This window comes from Equus asinus, chromosome 15 (assembly GCF_041296235.1).
Source record: "Equus asinus isolate D_3611 breed Donkey chromosome 15, EquAss-T2T_v2, whole genome shotgun sequence".
In the NCBI taxonomy this organism is placed as follows: Eukaryota; Metazoa; Chordata; class Mammalia; order Perissodactyla; family Equidae; genus Equus; species Equus asinus.
The window spans coordinates 37,519,983-37,535,397 of NC_091804.1; the positions used below are offsets into that span (position 1 = coordinate 37,519,983).

The following is a 15,415-nucleotide window of genomic DNA, read 5'->3' on the forward strand; positions in this document are numbered from 1 at the left end:
GTGGCCCTGAGTCGTGAAGGCCAGCTTTATTTTTTTAAGCTTTTATTTTTTGCTGAGGAAGATTCCCCCTGCACTGACATCTGTGCCAATCTTCCTCCCTTTGTATGTGAGCCGCCGCCACAGCTTGGCCGCTGATGAGTGGTGTAGGTCCACACCTGGGAACCCAACCAGGCCACCGAAGCAGAGCACACTGAACTTAACCACTAGGCCACAGGGCTGGCCTCGAAGGCTGGCTTTAAAAGACCCCCGTAGTTCTCCATGGGCCCCACCATGCCCACCTCCCTTATTGGCAGTACTTGCCTGACCCTGTAGGCACTGAGTTTGCAACCCTTAGCTGATTCTACTCCAGCTGACGGGACCAGCTAAGTACAGCTGCAGAGTAACACTCACTGTGGCCCAGGGGCCCAGAGAGCTGGCTGTAAGAGGGGACGAGCGCTGTGGGTCTGCGTACAGGCTGGAAGAGAGCCTTGACCTGGACAGGCGGCAGGGAGTGCACGTCCCGTACCTGCGTCCTGCACGGCCCTCCAGCCACTGGTGTCTGCCTGCCAGGCTGGAATTCACGTGACAGCCCTGGTCTGGCCCTGAGTGTCCCTGGAATGCCCACAATGTCACTGGATCAGATTGTGAGCTGCTTGCCCCCGGGAACACAGCCACAGGAGGCTGGCCCATCAGATCAACGGCTCCAGAACACCTCTGTCCCCAGCAGGGGGGCAGGAGAAAGGCCTGGGGGACAAACAGCAGCCATCAGAGGCCACGTCTGGGCAGAGGGACTGGGTCGTTTCCCGAGCGATTGCCTTTGAGTCCCCTCCTTGTGCTGGAAGGAGCTTGCTGCTGGCAGCTGGTGACTCGCCGGGCCTGTCACTCGATCCAGAATAATCGCCCCGGGGGCCGGGACCTGCTTCTCAGACGAGGTTTCCTCACCAAGGCAGCAAAGGGGGACCATTCCTGGTCGTTACAAACAAGGTCAAGTGTTATTGCCGGTTTTAGCTGTGAAAAGCCAAGGTTCGAAATTGGTTCCTAGACCCCGAATCAATCAGGCAGGCGTCCAGGAGGCAGCCCTGGAACGGCATCAATGATCACTGGACTGTCAGAGACATCAGCAAGTCCATTTTTTCTCCTGTGCCTTCTGCTGGCTTTGGTTGCAGAAGCTTCGGGGAGAAAATTCTGATGCGGTTGTTATCACTGGTGGGGAGGTGCCCGAGGGGTCCTGGAAAAGGGGAGGTCAGCCTATAGTCAATGGCACTCAGCAATCCTGGGTCATTTCCTCTCTGGGCTCCACCCAGAAACGTTCCTTTCATTTGTAATTCCCCAACACGCCGCCCTGGCAGAGGCGAGTTATCCAGCGATGGGAGATCTCCAGGCTGTTTTGCCCACTTTTCAGGGTGGGTTACACAGGGCCACTCGCTTAGCCACTGGCCTGGTGGGTGATGTTTACAAAGCAGCTTGCTGTCTGCTTAAGTCTGAAACCTGCTCCTCCTCCCCAGCCTCCCATCTCTTGAACGGGACCACCATCTGCCCGACAGCACAGCCAAAAGCCTCGAGTCATCCTGGCTGTCCTTCCCTCACCTGCCACCTGCCGTCCATCAGCAAGTCCTCCCCGGCCGACCTTCAAAACATGACCTGCCCTCCCCGCCCTCTCCCTCGGCAGCACCCCCATCATCTCCCACCTGGACCACTCATCTCCCTGACTCCGATCTGGCCCCTGGACCACCCCCTCTCCATCTACAGCCAGAGGGAGGCACGAAAACGTGAATCGTGTGGACGCGACCTGCTCAGAACATTTCGGTGACTTCCCATGGGCCTCGGAATACAATCCAGACCTGCCCCATCTCCTCTCTGCCCTCGCCCCACCTCTCTCCCCATCACCCACCCAGGTCCCGCTGCCCTCCTCAGAGGTCCCGGCACCCCTTGCTGCCACCCAGCTCCCGCACAGTCCGTCTGCCTGCAATGCTCCTCTCCCAGGCCTCCTTCTCACGGTGCACATCTCACAAGCGCCCATCACGCAACAACCCCTCCCCACCCCGCCCCACCCCACTAGAGGGGCTGCCGCTCTCTGGGACCCTCGCCCTGATCTCTGGTATGGCTGAGAGCCTGAGTTACCCACCAATATCTGTTTCCCCTTCTTCCTTCTTAAGAAACCCTGATTTTAATTTTCAATGCATCTGCTGGGAAACATTTCTCAGACTATCTTGCAGCCGCGTGGGGGATGGGGGGTCCTCCCTTGGGCCTTTCAGATCCACCTCCACGCAGCTCTCCAGCCCAGGGAGCTGACCCGGGTGGGCCGCATCCACAAGGGTCCTTACCCGCTGGCTTTGGCCAACGAGGGGGCCCTGGCAGGAGATCAGCGGAAGAGGAAAGAGGTTGGGATATGGGCTCCTCCGTCTCCCTCCCTGTGGTGTCAACCGAGGGTGACAGCTCCTGTCAGGTGGCCCTCTGTGTCTCCAGGTTCCAGGGACCATGTGCACCCCTTTGTCTTGGGGTGGGGATGGCCCTACTGGTGCTAACTAGCCTTCAGTGCTGCCCAGTCACTAGCGGTTTCCCTACACTTGCTCATACTGTAGCAAAAAATAGCTAAAACCTCCTTAAATAATCCAAATTTGAGTGTGCCCCACATTTCTTGCTGAGATCGTGTGGCTAAGTTAAGAAGTTCCATCCGCATTGTCTGTGATGTCCGGGAGGAGGTCCTTAAAGGGAGCTGACTTAACCTGAAGGTCCATCCTTTTTGCCCTGCTGCTTCCTCCTTCTTACTGCCTGGAATGTGGCTGTGACAGCTGGAGCTCCAGCAGCCATTCTGAACCACCAGGAAACCTTGAAGGAAGCCACCCAATAAGCATAGGAGAGAAGGAGTTGGGTCCCTGGGAACCTTGAAGCCACCAAGCCAGCCCTGCACTGCCAACTTCCAGGTATTTTTATGTGAGTGAGAAGCAAAATTCTATCTTGCTTAAGCTACTGCTGTTTTACATTTTCTTTTACATGTAGCCAAAACTAATCCCAATCCACTTAAGCTTCCAGAATTTAAGTGATCTCCCAAGTGTTGCTGAATTGGAAAAAAATCTCGCAGGAATGTGCTTGGCAAGTCGAACACCAGGGTGGGTCCGGGCGAGCCGCTCTTCCTGCGATAACCTGCAGCCACATGTTTTTCTAACTCGAGTGAGCGGCGGCAGGAATGTCAGGAGTCAGGATCTCAGAGAAGCCGAGCTGGAAGTTACCAGCGATGCAGTGTCCGGGATCTGGGCACCCTGTCCTGGGCGTCCAGCCATTTGGCTCCCACAGAGTCCCCACGCCTGCAATTGAGAAGTGATTTCTGGGTATCAGTCTGCAGTGCAGGGTGTGGTCTCCTTCTGTTCACAGACGGAAAGTGGAAAACAAGCGCCTGGCCAGAAACCCTCCCAGGCCGTTCTCGCAGAAGCCTGCTTCTCCCCGAAGGCAGCCGCCCGGGCTGGCAGGCTGCACCTTTCAGCATCACAGAGCCCTCTGAGAATGTGGTGAGGGTCTCGGACCCAGGAAGTACCAACGCAGGCAATCTGCACGCAGCTCCCACCCTCCCCACTCCAGGCCCGTCGGGCCCGGGCCTCTCTTGACGCCCGACTCTGAGGGCTGGCCGCCTCGGACAGCTCCTTCTGGCTCTTCTCAGGCATCTGCAACTCACCAGGTCCAGAACGGAGCTCCTGACCATGTGTTTCCCCATCTCTGTAAACAGCAAATCCCTCCTTGTCATTATTTAGGCCAAAATCTTGGAGTTATTCTTGACTTCTCTCTCCTACTCCTCATCAGATCCATCAGCACATCTTATCAGCTCCACTGTAACTATGGGCAGCATCTGATGAGCTTTCCCCACTCTGGTCTGAACTGCCATCATCTCATGCCCAGACCATTGCAGTAGACTCCTCACTGGGCCCATCTCCTGCCTGGACCATCGCAGTAGACTCCTCACTGGGCCCATCTCCTGCCTGGACCATCGCAGTAGACTCCTTACCGGGCCCATCTCCTGCCCGGACCATTGCAGTAGACTCTTCACGGGGCCCATCTCCTGCCTGGACCATTGCAGTAGACTCCTCACTGGGCCCATCTCCTTCCCGGACCATTGCAGTAGACTCCTCACTGGGCCCATCTCCTGCCTGGACCATTGCAGTAGACTCCTCACTGGGCCCATCTCCTGCCTGGACCATTGCAGTAGACTCTCCACTGGGCCCATCTCCTGCCTGGACCATTGCAGTAGACTCTCCACTGGGCCCATCTCCTGCCTGGACCATCGCAGTAGACTCCTCACTGAGTTCCCTGCTGTTATTACATCCCTTTAGTCTGTTCTCCATATAATCACCAGAGGGGTCATATTAACACACAAGTCAGATGGTGTTGCTCCTCTGCTCAATGTCCTCTTCTGGTGTCCATCTCACTCTAAAGCCAAAGTTCGCCCCTTGGTTCAAAGGCCCTACGTGATCCACCCTCCCACCACTACCCCATCACCTCTCAGACCTCACCTCTTTCTGTCTCGCTTGCTCATGATGCTCTGCCACTCTGACCTCTTTACTGCTCTGCAGGGACTGCTTCTGCCTCAGGGCCTTTGCACCCACTGTTCTCTCTACCTAGTATGCTCTTCCCAGGGGAATCCCCTTGACTGGTTCCTTTATCTTCTTTGCCCAAAAGTCCCCTTTCCAGTGAGGCCACCCTACACAAAATCACAGCTCGCCCTTTCTCCACCGCTCCTTGCTTTCCTCTCCTCACCGCTTCCCACGATCTTAAGTACTATATAGACCTTTTGTATGAACTCTTGCAGTAGAACGTAAGCTCCATAAGAGCAGAGATTTTGCCCATTTTGTTTGCTGGACCCCCTCTGGCACACTGTAGTGCTCAGTTAATGCCTGATGAATGGGTCTGGGCCACCCTGGGAGCACCTGCTTCAGAGAGAGCCCCCTGAGGCTGCACGGGCACCTCCCGGACTTGACTGCACACCAGCCACTCTGCCTTCCTCTGGCACCAGCTCTTGAACACCCCTTTAGGGAGTCAGCCCGACTCCCCTCCCGGCCCTCATGGTTCATGTGGGGTTGGCCCCCTTACCTGGTTCCAGGGATGTGCACACGACCCAGGCCAGCCAATCACTGTGCTCCATCCCCCGGATGGTGCTGGGTTGACCAGCTGTCCCAGAAGGTGCCAGCCCCGCAACACTTAGTTTGGGGACTTTTTTGGGCACCTGTGGGAGAGAGACTCTTTCCCTAAGGAAGGCTCGCTGGAGCATTCATGTAGGTCTGGCGAGGCAAGGGGTGCCATGTGGAGGCTGGGCTGCCAGCGGAGCCCCTCGGAGGAGAGCTGAGCTCAGGGCCCTGGAGGGACAGGTGACATCCAGAGAGAGGCCTAAATCCAGCCGCATCTGAAGCTCACAGGCTACACCGACTTTTATTTACGTGAGTCAAATAAACCCCTCTTTTCATTTGCCAGGTCCGGTTTGAGTTGGGTTTCTGTCACTTATAACTGACAGAATTCAGACGGACAGAGAGTGGCTGCGACACACGTGGTTTTACATCCAATGGACCGCTTGGTTCCGTGGGGCTTTTTGCAGCCCCCCAACACCACCCGCTGCCGCCCTCTGTCAGCCGCGATGGTGCACCTCTGTTCACAAGAACACGCAGTGCGGAGGGGGGCCCACGGCGGACTGACCAGCGCCCCTCGGGTCTGGGCAGCGCCAGCAGGCCAGGCTCACGTGCCCGGCCGAGTGTGTGCCTTGCCTGGCCAGCCCTCCCGCCTGAGCATGGCCAGCAGGCCCCCTCTGTCGCACCGGCCTGACCCAGAGCGGGAGGAGACGCGACAGTCAGCCTGAGGTTCAGTGCCACAAGACTTACAGCACAAAGTCATCTTTAAAGGTCGAATCTGCTGTAGATAGGCAGCACTCGGAGGCACCGGCCAAGGCCGGACCCAAGGAGGAGAGGCCTTAACGATGAGAGAACGAGTGAACCGTCCTACAGACGGAATACGTGCCGGGTACTGAGTCCCCACAAGAAAGGTTAGGCAGATGGATCATCATCTCCACTTTACAGACCAGTCGACGGAGGCACAGAGAGGGCGAGCAACTTTCCCAAGGCCACAAAGTAGGTGGCAGAGTGAGGATTCGAACCTAGCTGTCTCGCTAAAGAGTTCTCATCCTTACATCTTTATTGGGAGTATTTTCATTTAAAAATATTCTGAAAGGCAAAGAGTTCCTTTGAAATGTGAGCATTTGCTCCACAGTTCATGCAGCCTTGAGGGGCACACTGGAAATCCAGGCAATCTCAGGGGGCCTCTAGAAGGACACGGACCCTCAGGAAAATGGGAAGTGGAGAACCAACCCCTCATATTCTGGGGCTTAGGGTGTGACTGTCTCCCTACGCTCAGACACAGAGCTGCCGCCATGCGGCTCCCACATTGGTGTGGCTCCCACATTAAAAGCCTGTAACTCACACCTGAGAAAGCTCTTCCCTCTGCCAGTCTCCATCCTGCTGATCAGGTCAAGGAGAGAGTCTCGGGGAGGTGCCACTGCCCCCGGAAGTCCTCTCTCCAAACCGCCCATCACCCTCTCTGACAAAGACACGCCAGCCTCGGCCTCGTGGGAAGCAGCATCCGGCTGAAATCTGGAAGCACAGCTGTTCTCATCGGACTTGGTTCGGCGGGGACCTTTTACCGAAGGCGATGGATACCGGTCTTTCATTTACAGTCATAATTTAAAACTTCCTTTTAAAATAATACTTCAGCTTCAAAAAGTCAGTCCAGTTAAAGAAAATCTCAAGTAACAGAACAGACGGCACTGGGACGTTGCAAATATTCCCTTGCTCCAGGTAAAGACCACGTCTGACTCACCGTGGTGTCTCAGAGCCTGGCCGGGCCCGGAGGCTCAGCAAAGGTTTGTCTGGATCAAATTAAACTAGCAAACCCTGGCAGAGGCCACCAGATTCGTGGCCTGTCTGACCAAGCACACGTGCAAATGAGACCGTGGCTTCCATGCGCTTCTCGCTCTCCTGCCCTCCTGATGGAGAAGGCCAGCCAAGACCCTGACAGTCTCCGAGGGTCATCCAGACACAGGGACATTCCCAATTGCTTTGAAAACATATTGATAATTGAGGCCACTTACTGACCAATATGCCCTGGAACCAGTTCCCCTGGGCCTTTGATAGTGCTGGGTGACACGTCAGAGAGGTGTGTCAAATGCATGTAGGGACAGGAAGAGTGAATATACAGTCCCCACTGCCCCACCTTGCAATGAGGAACCAGGACGAGCCCCTCTGCTGTGCTGCGCCCCGCACCAGTTCTCTCGACCAGACCTTAATTAGGATGGACGGCTGTTGTCCTCCCCAGGACTGGAGGCAAGCCTGGAATGATCTTAGTCGAGAAGTCTCCAGCCCCGAAAACCATCAGAACTGCCGCACGGATGAGCAGAAAATAGCAGATGATAAATTTTTTAGGACCACCCTCCGCGTGCCAGTTGTAGCTGACTGTGAGATAATGTGCTGGCCTTTTTGGGAACATGCATTATTGATCTGGGTCTGTCTAGTGGTTTATAAAAAGCCCATCCCCCCCTCCCCCAACTACCACCTTCCCATCCCTCACCTCCTTCAACAGCCAGTTCTGCTGCTGGAGGGGCTGGCTGTTGTGGCGGGGGAGACGTGCAGGCACGACCTCTGTAACTAGGGGCGGCAGCTGACAGGTGCCACGGAACACGAAGGCTCTACCCACCACATCCACTTCCTGGAGTTTATCTTCCAGAAACGCTCATGTGTGCAAAGATGTGTGTATAGAGACATTCTATATGTGTTTGTCCCGGTGAAAACTAACACACACACTAGCAATCTAGCATCAACTCTCCAGCCACCCCAGCAGACTGGTTAAGTCGAGCAGTGGTTCAGATCATGGGCTCTGGCTCAAGCCTGGGTTAGCCATGTTCTAGCTGTGTCACCTTAGACAAGTGACTTCTTCTCAGTCTCTCTATCTGCAAAATGAGGAGAAGGAATCTATATATTTTAGGTTGGCTAAGGTTTTCTTTGCTCTCCTCCTCTCTCCCGTGTTCTCATCACACCCACGGCTCCTTTCCTTATATTTGCAGATTCTGTTGGTTTTATTCGAGATTCACAGATGCAAACTTACAACCGGATTCTGAGATGAGGCTTAGCTGGAACACGGTGCTGCAGCAAAAATGTGTTGTCCCTGAGAGTGGGCGTTCAACCATTCACTGTGGTTCAGGCCAAAAACCTAGGCATTGCCTATGATGCCCCCACATCCAACCCATTCATCATCGTCTCATGGGTTCCCCTGCTCCTAGCCTGGTCCAAGCTTCCATCGTCGCCTGCCCTGTGTCTGCACTGTCCTCCTCCGGGGTCTCTGTGTCTCTGCTCTTGCTCTCTGTACTCCAGTTTCGACATGACAGCCAGAGGGAGCCTGTTGGAACCTGAGTCTGGTCACAGCTTCTCCTGCTTAAGGCCTCCTAATCCATGTCCATTTCACTAAGAATAAAATCACAGCCACACAGGCCCTCTTGACCTGGTCCCAGTCGACTCCTGGCCTCATCTCTCTCCTCTTGTACCCCGGCTCCCTCCACCCTCTTGACCTGGTCCCAGTCGACTCCTGGCCTCATCTCTCTCCTCTGGTACCCCGGCTCCCTCCACCCCAGCTCCCAGGCATTCTTTCTGTCCCAACTCAACCAAGCTTGTTTCTGACTCAGTGTCTTTCCTGTCCTCTCCGCCTGGAACGATCCCTCCCCAGTCCTCCAGCTGCCAGCACAGGTCACTGCACAGAGAAGATGCTTAATACACATCTGCTGAATGCAGGAATGAACGTCCAGGAAGTCCTGAGTTCCCAGTCATGACTATGACGGAAACAGCTCGAGGGCCCCCGAGGCAGACGGAAGTGCTCTGAGGTCCAGGCGCTGCCCGCCCGCAAGTGCTCCCTACAAAATCCTGCTGGAAACAAAACTCATGCCCCATGGCATGGTCTGTGGACTCCCCGTCATTATCCACTATGGCTCATGCTAAATGCTGCTGGGGAGACGGATATTGTATGTGTCAAACTGTTAATAAAAGCTCTGGGCTTCGATCGCTTTCTGGATGCAAATTCTTTTTGCCCTGATAAGCTCCTGGAGAAAAATCGATACTTGTGATCATTGATACAAATCATTATCAGGAGGGACTTGGATGCATATAAATCACCTTTCTTGGCAGTTAAAAGACTGATTCATGTTTTTAATCTTGGATTCAAAAAGGGTGTAGATTTGCAAGTGGGGCTTCACCACAATTTTATGTTTGGCTGCAAAGGCTTATCCACAAAACTGTTAAGTTTGTTGCCACCAACAGTATTCAGTTGTCCTTTGACAGTGGACAGCAGCTAAAGGCCCACCCCTCACCTGGTCAATTACTGGCACTCCTTACCACAACCCACGAGAGCCTCCAAGATCTGGCTCCATGCTCTCTCCCCAGTCTCATGTTCTACATCCCTTCCCCAGGCTCCAGCCACATCTGTTTCCTTGCCTGCCTCAGGGCCTTTGCACATGCTGTTCCCTTCGTTTGGAAGGCTTTCCCCCAGATCTTCACAATACATGGCCGTACTGATGATGATAATTTATAGAAGGAAAATGCACAAGGCTATGTGCTGTCCAGTACAGTAGCCACAAGCCACAGATGGCTCCTGAGCAGCTGAAAGGTGGCCAGTCCTATCTGAGATGTGCTCTAAGTATAAAACACAAACCAGATTTCAAAAATGATATAAAAAATGTAATCTATCTCATTAATGACTTTTTATATTGATCACATGCTGAGATGATAATTATTTGGATAGATTGGGTTAAATAAAATGTTATTAAAATTAATTTCACCAGTTTCTTTTTACTTTTGAAAAAAACGCAGCTACTAGAAAATTTAAAATTGCTTATGTCATTGGTATTTGTGGCCCGCATTATATTTCTATAGGGCAACACTGTACAGGGTTTAACATGGAGAAACGGGACCTGTAACACTGGGGCATTCAAGGAGGAGACGATCCAAGATGCGGAGAAAGAAGGTTTACACTGAGGGAGACAAGCAGAGGGGAGCGGGAAATGTGAGTGGAGTGCGAGCCGGGGAAGCAGAGGGTCTGGCTGGGACCGACTCTGGAGGGTCCCCTTCCTGGTGGCCCTGTTTATGGGGTCTCCTCCTCACATGAATGAAACTGGTGAGAAAAGCCTCATGCAAATGAAGAAACCCTCGCTGGGCAGAGGAGCCCCTGGTCTTGCTCAGGAGGGCAGGGAAGGGGTCAGGACGGTTCAGACATGAACCCAGGATGCGGCTGAGGGGTGGCTTGTGTGGGGAAGGAAGGCCATGAGCTGGAGGAGCCATTGTCATGCCTGCCATTGGTGTAAATGAACTAAGCCTTGGTAAGGGCCCGTCCACCCCTGCTCCACCTGGAGCCCATGGTGCGGCACAGAGAGGAAGCCCAGGACGAGACGTGGCCAGGCGGGTCCTCCCACTGCATCATCTTTGTGAACCGGGTCAGGTCACTAGCAATAGTGCCCACCCTTCCTGCTGCCAGATGCTGCCAAGGAAGGCCGAGCCCACCCATGGCTGTTGAGATTGGTGGAGCAGGGGTCCACACATTCATGAGTGCGTACACACACACACACACATCCAGGCTGGCTCCTTCTTTTGTTCAGTGTCAGCCCACACATCACGCCCTCTGAGAGGCCCTCCCTGATTACAAGCCCAAAGTCACTCTCAGCCCCACCCATCCAGCACAGCGCCCTCTTCAGTCTCACCAGAGCATCTCTCCCTTCTTGAAATGATCTTACACGTGAACCTGGAATCGTGCTGATGGGCTGTCTCCCTCACTCCATGACTGTGCCTGTCTCACTCACTGCTGAGAAGCCATATTGCCTGGCACATGGTAGGTACTCAATAGGAATTGGATGAAAATAATGAATTCGTCTTAACATCTGTTCTCCCTAAGACTTTGGAGAAATCCACGAAGCACTCTGCACTGGGAAAAGGTTGGAGACCCCTAACCTTGAGGACCAAGCTGTGAATCCGCGTGTGCGGGGTAGCCCCCGTGACGTAATTTAAATCCACTCGGAGTGAATTCTACAGGTCTACACGACCGACGTGCATCAGGAGCCTCAGACCCAACACGGTGGCCCCCGGGGAGATGCTGCCCGCTGGCGGATGCTTACCCAGCTCCACGTCCTGGTCGTCCGTCAGCACCAGGATGATGTTGGGGCGGATGTTTCTGCGGTCCCTCTGAAACCTGCCTTTCAGGCGGTGGTGTGACAAGAACGCTGAACCTCCACCCAGCAGGGAGAAGACAGTCGCGGAGAGCAGGCAAAGCCGGAGGCCCGGGCGCGCCATCTCTGCGTCTGCTGACCCGCGGCTTCTCTCAGGGCACAGGAGGCTGGGGTTGCCTTATGAGGATTTCTTTCTTTTCCCTCTTCCCTCTCGACTCACGGATCTAACGTAGGAGAAAAAGAACCAGGTCAATCTCTGCACAGAGGCTGCCCCACTGCCTGCACACACATAGTGATTCCCACGACGGCTTCTGGCACTGACGGGGGCGTTTCTTTCATGGGGGGGGGCGCTGTAGCAGAGCAAAAATCTAACTCGGCTAAAGTGACAGGAGAAGTATTTGCAATTCACTCAGGCAGCAGGCTGGCGGGAAAGCCTTCTGTGGCCACTTCTGCAGACAGAATTCTTCCTCTGGACATGTCGGTGGCAGCCCTAGTCCCAAGTCAGAGAGTCAGCCTGTCTCTGAGCCACTCAACCAACTCAGCAGACAAATCACCCCCAGAGAAAGGGAAGGAAGCGGCCGATCTGGGGGAGACATTTCTAGGTCTGTCTTCTCCGCCAGCCCCGGGGGGACGTGGAGAGGAGGGGATGCGGCCCCGGCTCAGAGCCGCACGTGGTTCAGGGAGGGGTCTGGATGGCGGGGCCAGGCACGGGGTCCCCTTTGGGCTGGAGGAGTCCCCAAGTGTTTCAGTCCTGGCTCCACCCCCCCCCCCCCAGCTCAGTTTCCCTGTCAATAAGCCAGGGACGCACCTCAGTTTCCCTGTGAACTAAGTGGGGAGACACGAGTTGTAAGAACTGCATCCAGCGGGGCTGTGTGGGAGGGCCCCCTGCCAATGGATCCCATAGCTGGGCAGGTTATTCGTAGCAGTTTTAAGATGCAGCGTAAACAAAACGATAAAAGAGGAACCTGAGAGCTGAAAAGCTGAGGGAGAAGAGCTGTTGCATTCCACTGTGAGCTCAGTCACCCCCCGCGCCCGGGTCAGTGGGGTCACAAGCAGAGGTGGGCGAGGGGAGGTGGCACAGCCACCTGGGCTCAGGCAGGTCTCGGACCGCGCCCTGCTCTTTGCTCTCTGCGGTCATTTTTCTACTCCTTGAGGAAATGAGCCTTCAAGTCCTGTCCAGATATAGACTTTTGGTCTCATTTATTTAAAACTAGAGAGCGAGCGAGCGAGCAGCTGCATTGAGAGGAAACCAAACTCGTCAGAGTTGGGAGTTGGGCTGAGTCATCGGCCCTGTGACCTTGAAGGAACCCCGCCCCCACCCCAGCCACAGGCCCCTGGTTCCGCAGAGGGGGATGTGCTGGCTGCGTCATCTCTCCCGGGACTGTGGGATTGCAACAGCTGCTGAAGGGGTCTCTCTGCCTCCCTGAGCCCTGCCACCATCCTCCCCTCTGTCCAGGGCAGCCAGAGGGATCTCCCTAAAATTCAAATCAGGTCCTATCACTCAGCGAGGCGCTCAGGGCACACAATTGAGGGGCAGTCACTCCCGGCTGTACAAGTGCAAGGCGCTCATCTCACCTCAGTCCCAGTGCTGTCCCTCATCTGTGCAGACCCTCCGCTGGCTCCTCAGGGCTCCGGGAACACAACGCAAACTGCCTACAGGGCCCACAGGCCCATGTGACCCAGCCCCTGCCCACCTCTCCCCCTTCCTCTCAATTACTCTCCAGCCCCACTGGCTTCTGTCTGTTGCTTGGACAAGTCAAGCTAGTTCCTGCCCCAGGTCCTTTGCACTTGCTCCTCCTTCTACCTAAAAGGGTCTTTTCCCAGATTTTATGTGCTGGGCTCATTCTCCTCTGCCAAGCCTTGGCACAAATGTCACCTCCTCAGAGAGGCCTGTCCTGATCGGCCCATCTAACGGGGTGCCCCCACCCCAGGCCCTCTCCAGATTTTACAAGCAGTTTTATTTCCCTCCTAATCCCTACCACAACCTGCAATTATCTTATTTATTGCCCAGTTCTCTCCACTGGAGGGTCAGCTCCCTAAGGGCAGGAAATGGGACCTTATTCACCAGGTCCCCAGCACCTCGTACCATGCCCGGTGCAGTCGGTGCCACATAAATATTCAGACAAACAAAGGAATGAGGATTTTGTTAAAGTCCTCTGAGTTGTGCAGGGTGAGGCACCCTGGGCTCGGCATGGCTGTGCCATAACCTGGGTCTGGATGCTCAGAGGCCTCCATCAGTGACACCCTCCCCCGTCACCCTCCGGGGGTCACCAAGGAGGGGTCGGCCACTCTAAGTTCTCTGGGGACGCTGTGGTGCAAAAGACCCCAAGAAGGGTTGGGCGGGGGGGGGGGGGCTGCTCTTTGTCTGTCACTCCTGGTCCATTCTCCATCCCGCCGGGGTGCCAGAAAGCCGACCTTGGCATCTCTGCAACTCCCTGAGTGCTGGGGTCTCGCTGCTTCTCCCAGCGGAAGCCCTGCTGGGAGGCTGCAGGGCAGAGGCAGGCAGGAAACCAGCGTGTCCACTTGCCTCTGCTCCTCCCCAGCAGGCAGTGGCTCCCTATGCCTCTGTCTGTCCACGTCCGGCCACAGCTCCAGAAGGCACCCCTCCCGGCTCCGGCTTCCCCCCCGTTCAGTGGGTACCTCTCCCTCCTCTTGGCCCTTCGAGGAGTAGCAATGGCTCCCCTCCGATGCTAGTTCTCGGGGCGACAGCATTCCTGGCGTGCTCCCTTACCCCCACGCCACCTCTGAAAATAGCCCCTTCAGTCAACTCTCCCCAGGGAGGCTGGGAGTGGGAGCAGGCTCCCCCCAGGGCTTCCCTCCGTGGGGATCTCTGACAGGACATCTGTGCAGGGAGGCGAGATGACAGTCACAGCATCAGAGGAGTTGACCTGGGAACCATGAGTTTCATGGGGCCGGAGGGCAAGCACCCACCTGCCCACCTGCTAAAAGACACATCTCTCAGCAGCCAGAGCCACGGCACCGACCACGTACTGAGCGCCTGCTTTGTGTCACGTGGTGTGATGCTTAAGACACGGACTATGGAGTTACTTGCTGGGTAACCCTGGGCAAGTAACGTCACACTTTGTGCCTCAGTTTCCTCATCTGTAAAACGGGAGTGAAGGATTAAATGAGTTAACACAGAGCCCTGTGACTTCAGCCTGGCACACAGTATTAAGTGGAACACAGTTCACAGTGAGAACCATTATCAGATTGTTATTCCTATCCCGGGTGCTGCCTCGGGCCTCTCTCCACAGCATCCCCTTCAGTCCCCATGACAATGCTCTCACACAGGTACGAGTATCGTCCCATCTTACAGCTGAGAACAACTGAGGCACAGTCACGTCCCCAGCCCACCTGGAGAAGAAACTGCAGAGATGGGGTGTGACCTCTGCTTTCCTGACTGCTCAACATGGACCAAGCGCCCTCATTTCAAAATAAAAACACAATACATGTTTTTGAAAAACCAAACTTTCTATCCAAGGATAAATGGAAAATCGTCTCCCTTCTCTAGAACCAAAGCCAAAGAAAGCAGACTCTGCGTTCCTGCATCTAGCAGCATCTGGTCCATATTTCAGGCTCTTGGCGGAGCCCCGAGCTTGCTTGCACTTTCTCTTTTAGGGGAGATTGGCAGGTGTTGAGTGGAGTCAGAGCACGTCAGCACCACCCCGAGACTTCTGGCCGGAGGTAACGGGGGCTTCAGACGGCTGACAAGGGGACTCGCTCTAGACGTCTAACTGGTCCCCGAATTACCCCAAATCATGGGGTGGTCCTCAAATCATGCCATTTATCTGTCCACGTCCCCTGTCAGGAAACACACCAGGATGCGTCGCGCTTTGCACTTGAACCAACGTGCCAACCAGCCCGTGAAAATGCACGCTCGTGTTCCCTCAGACAGACATGGAGCGACAACACAACAGCGAGAGAATTTCCAAGAGATGCCCTACAGACAGCGACTCTCTTATACCAGAAATAATAACAACGGATGCTCCCTGGGAGCCTGTGATGCCCCGGCCCTGCTCTAAGCATTTTACACACAGCAACTCGCTGACCTGCAGACCCACCCAGCGACATCGTACCCACTTTATGGATGAGAAAGTGAAGGCACAGGGAGTTGGAAGCACTTTCTCATGATCACAAGGCTAAATCAAGGGCAGAGAGGGGGTTCAAACCCACTCTGTCTGGAGTCAGCCTGCCCCCTCAGAACCTTCT

General features: G+C 55.0%; 1 protein-coding gene across 4 annotated transcripts in view; it reads right to left on the minus strand.

Moving 5' to 3' along the window:
- Positions 1 to 15,415, minus strand: part of SULF2 (sulfatase 2) — a 120,658-nt gene that overhangs the window by 81,627 nt on the left and 23,616 nt on the right. For all 4 annotated transcript variants that reach the window (XM_070486073.1, XM_044748279.2, XM_044748278.2 and 1 more), the window contains exon 2: positions 11,156 to 11,430. In XM_070486073.1, coding sequence (XP_070342174.1) covers positions 11,156 to 11,330 — 175 coding nt within the window. In that variant the 5' untranslated portion in view covers positions 11,331 to 11,430. The remainder of the gene's footprint in view (positions 1 to 11,155; positions 11,431 to 15,415) is intronic.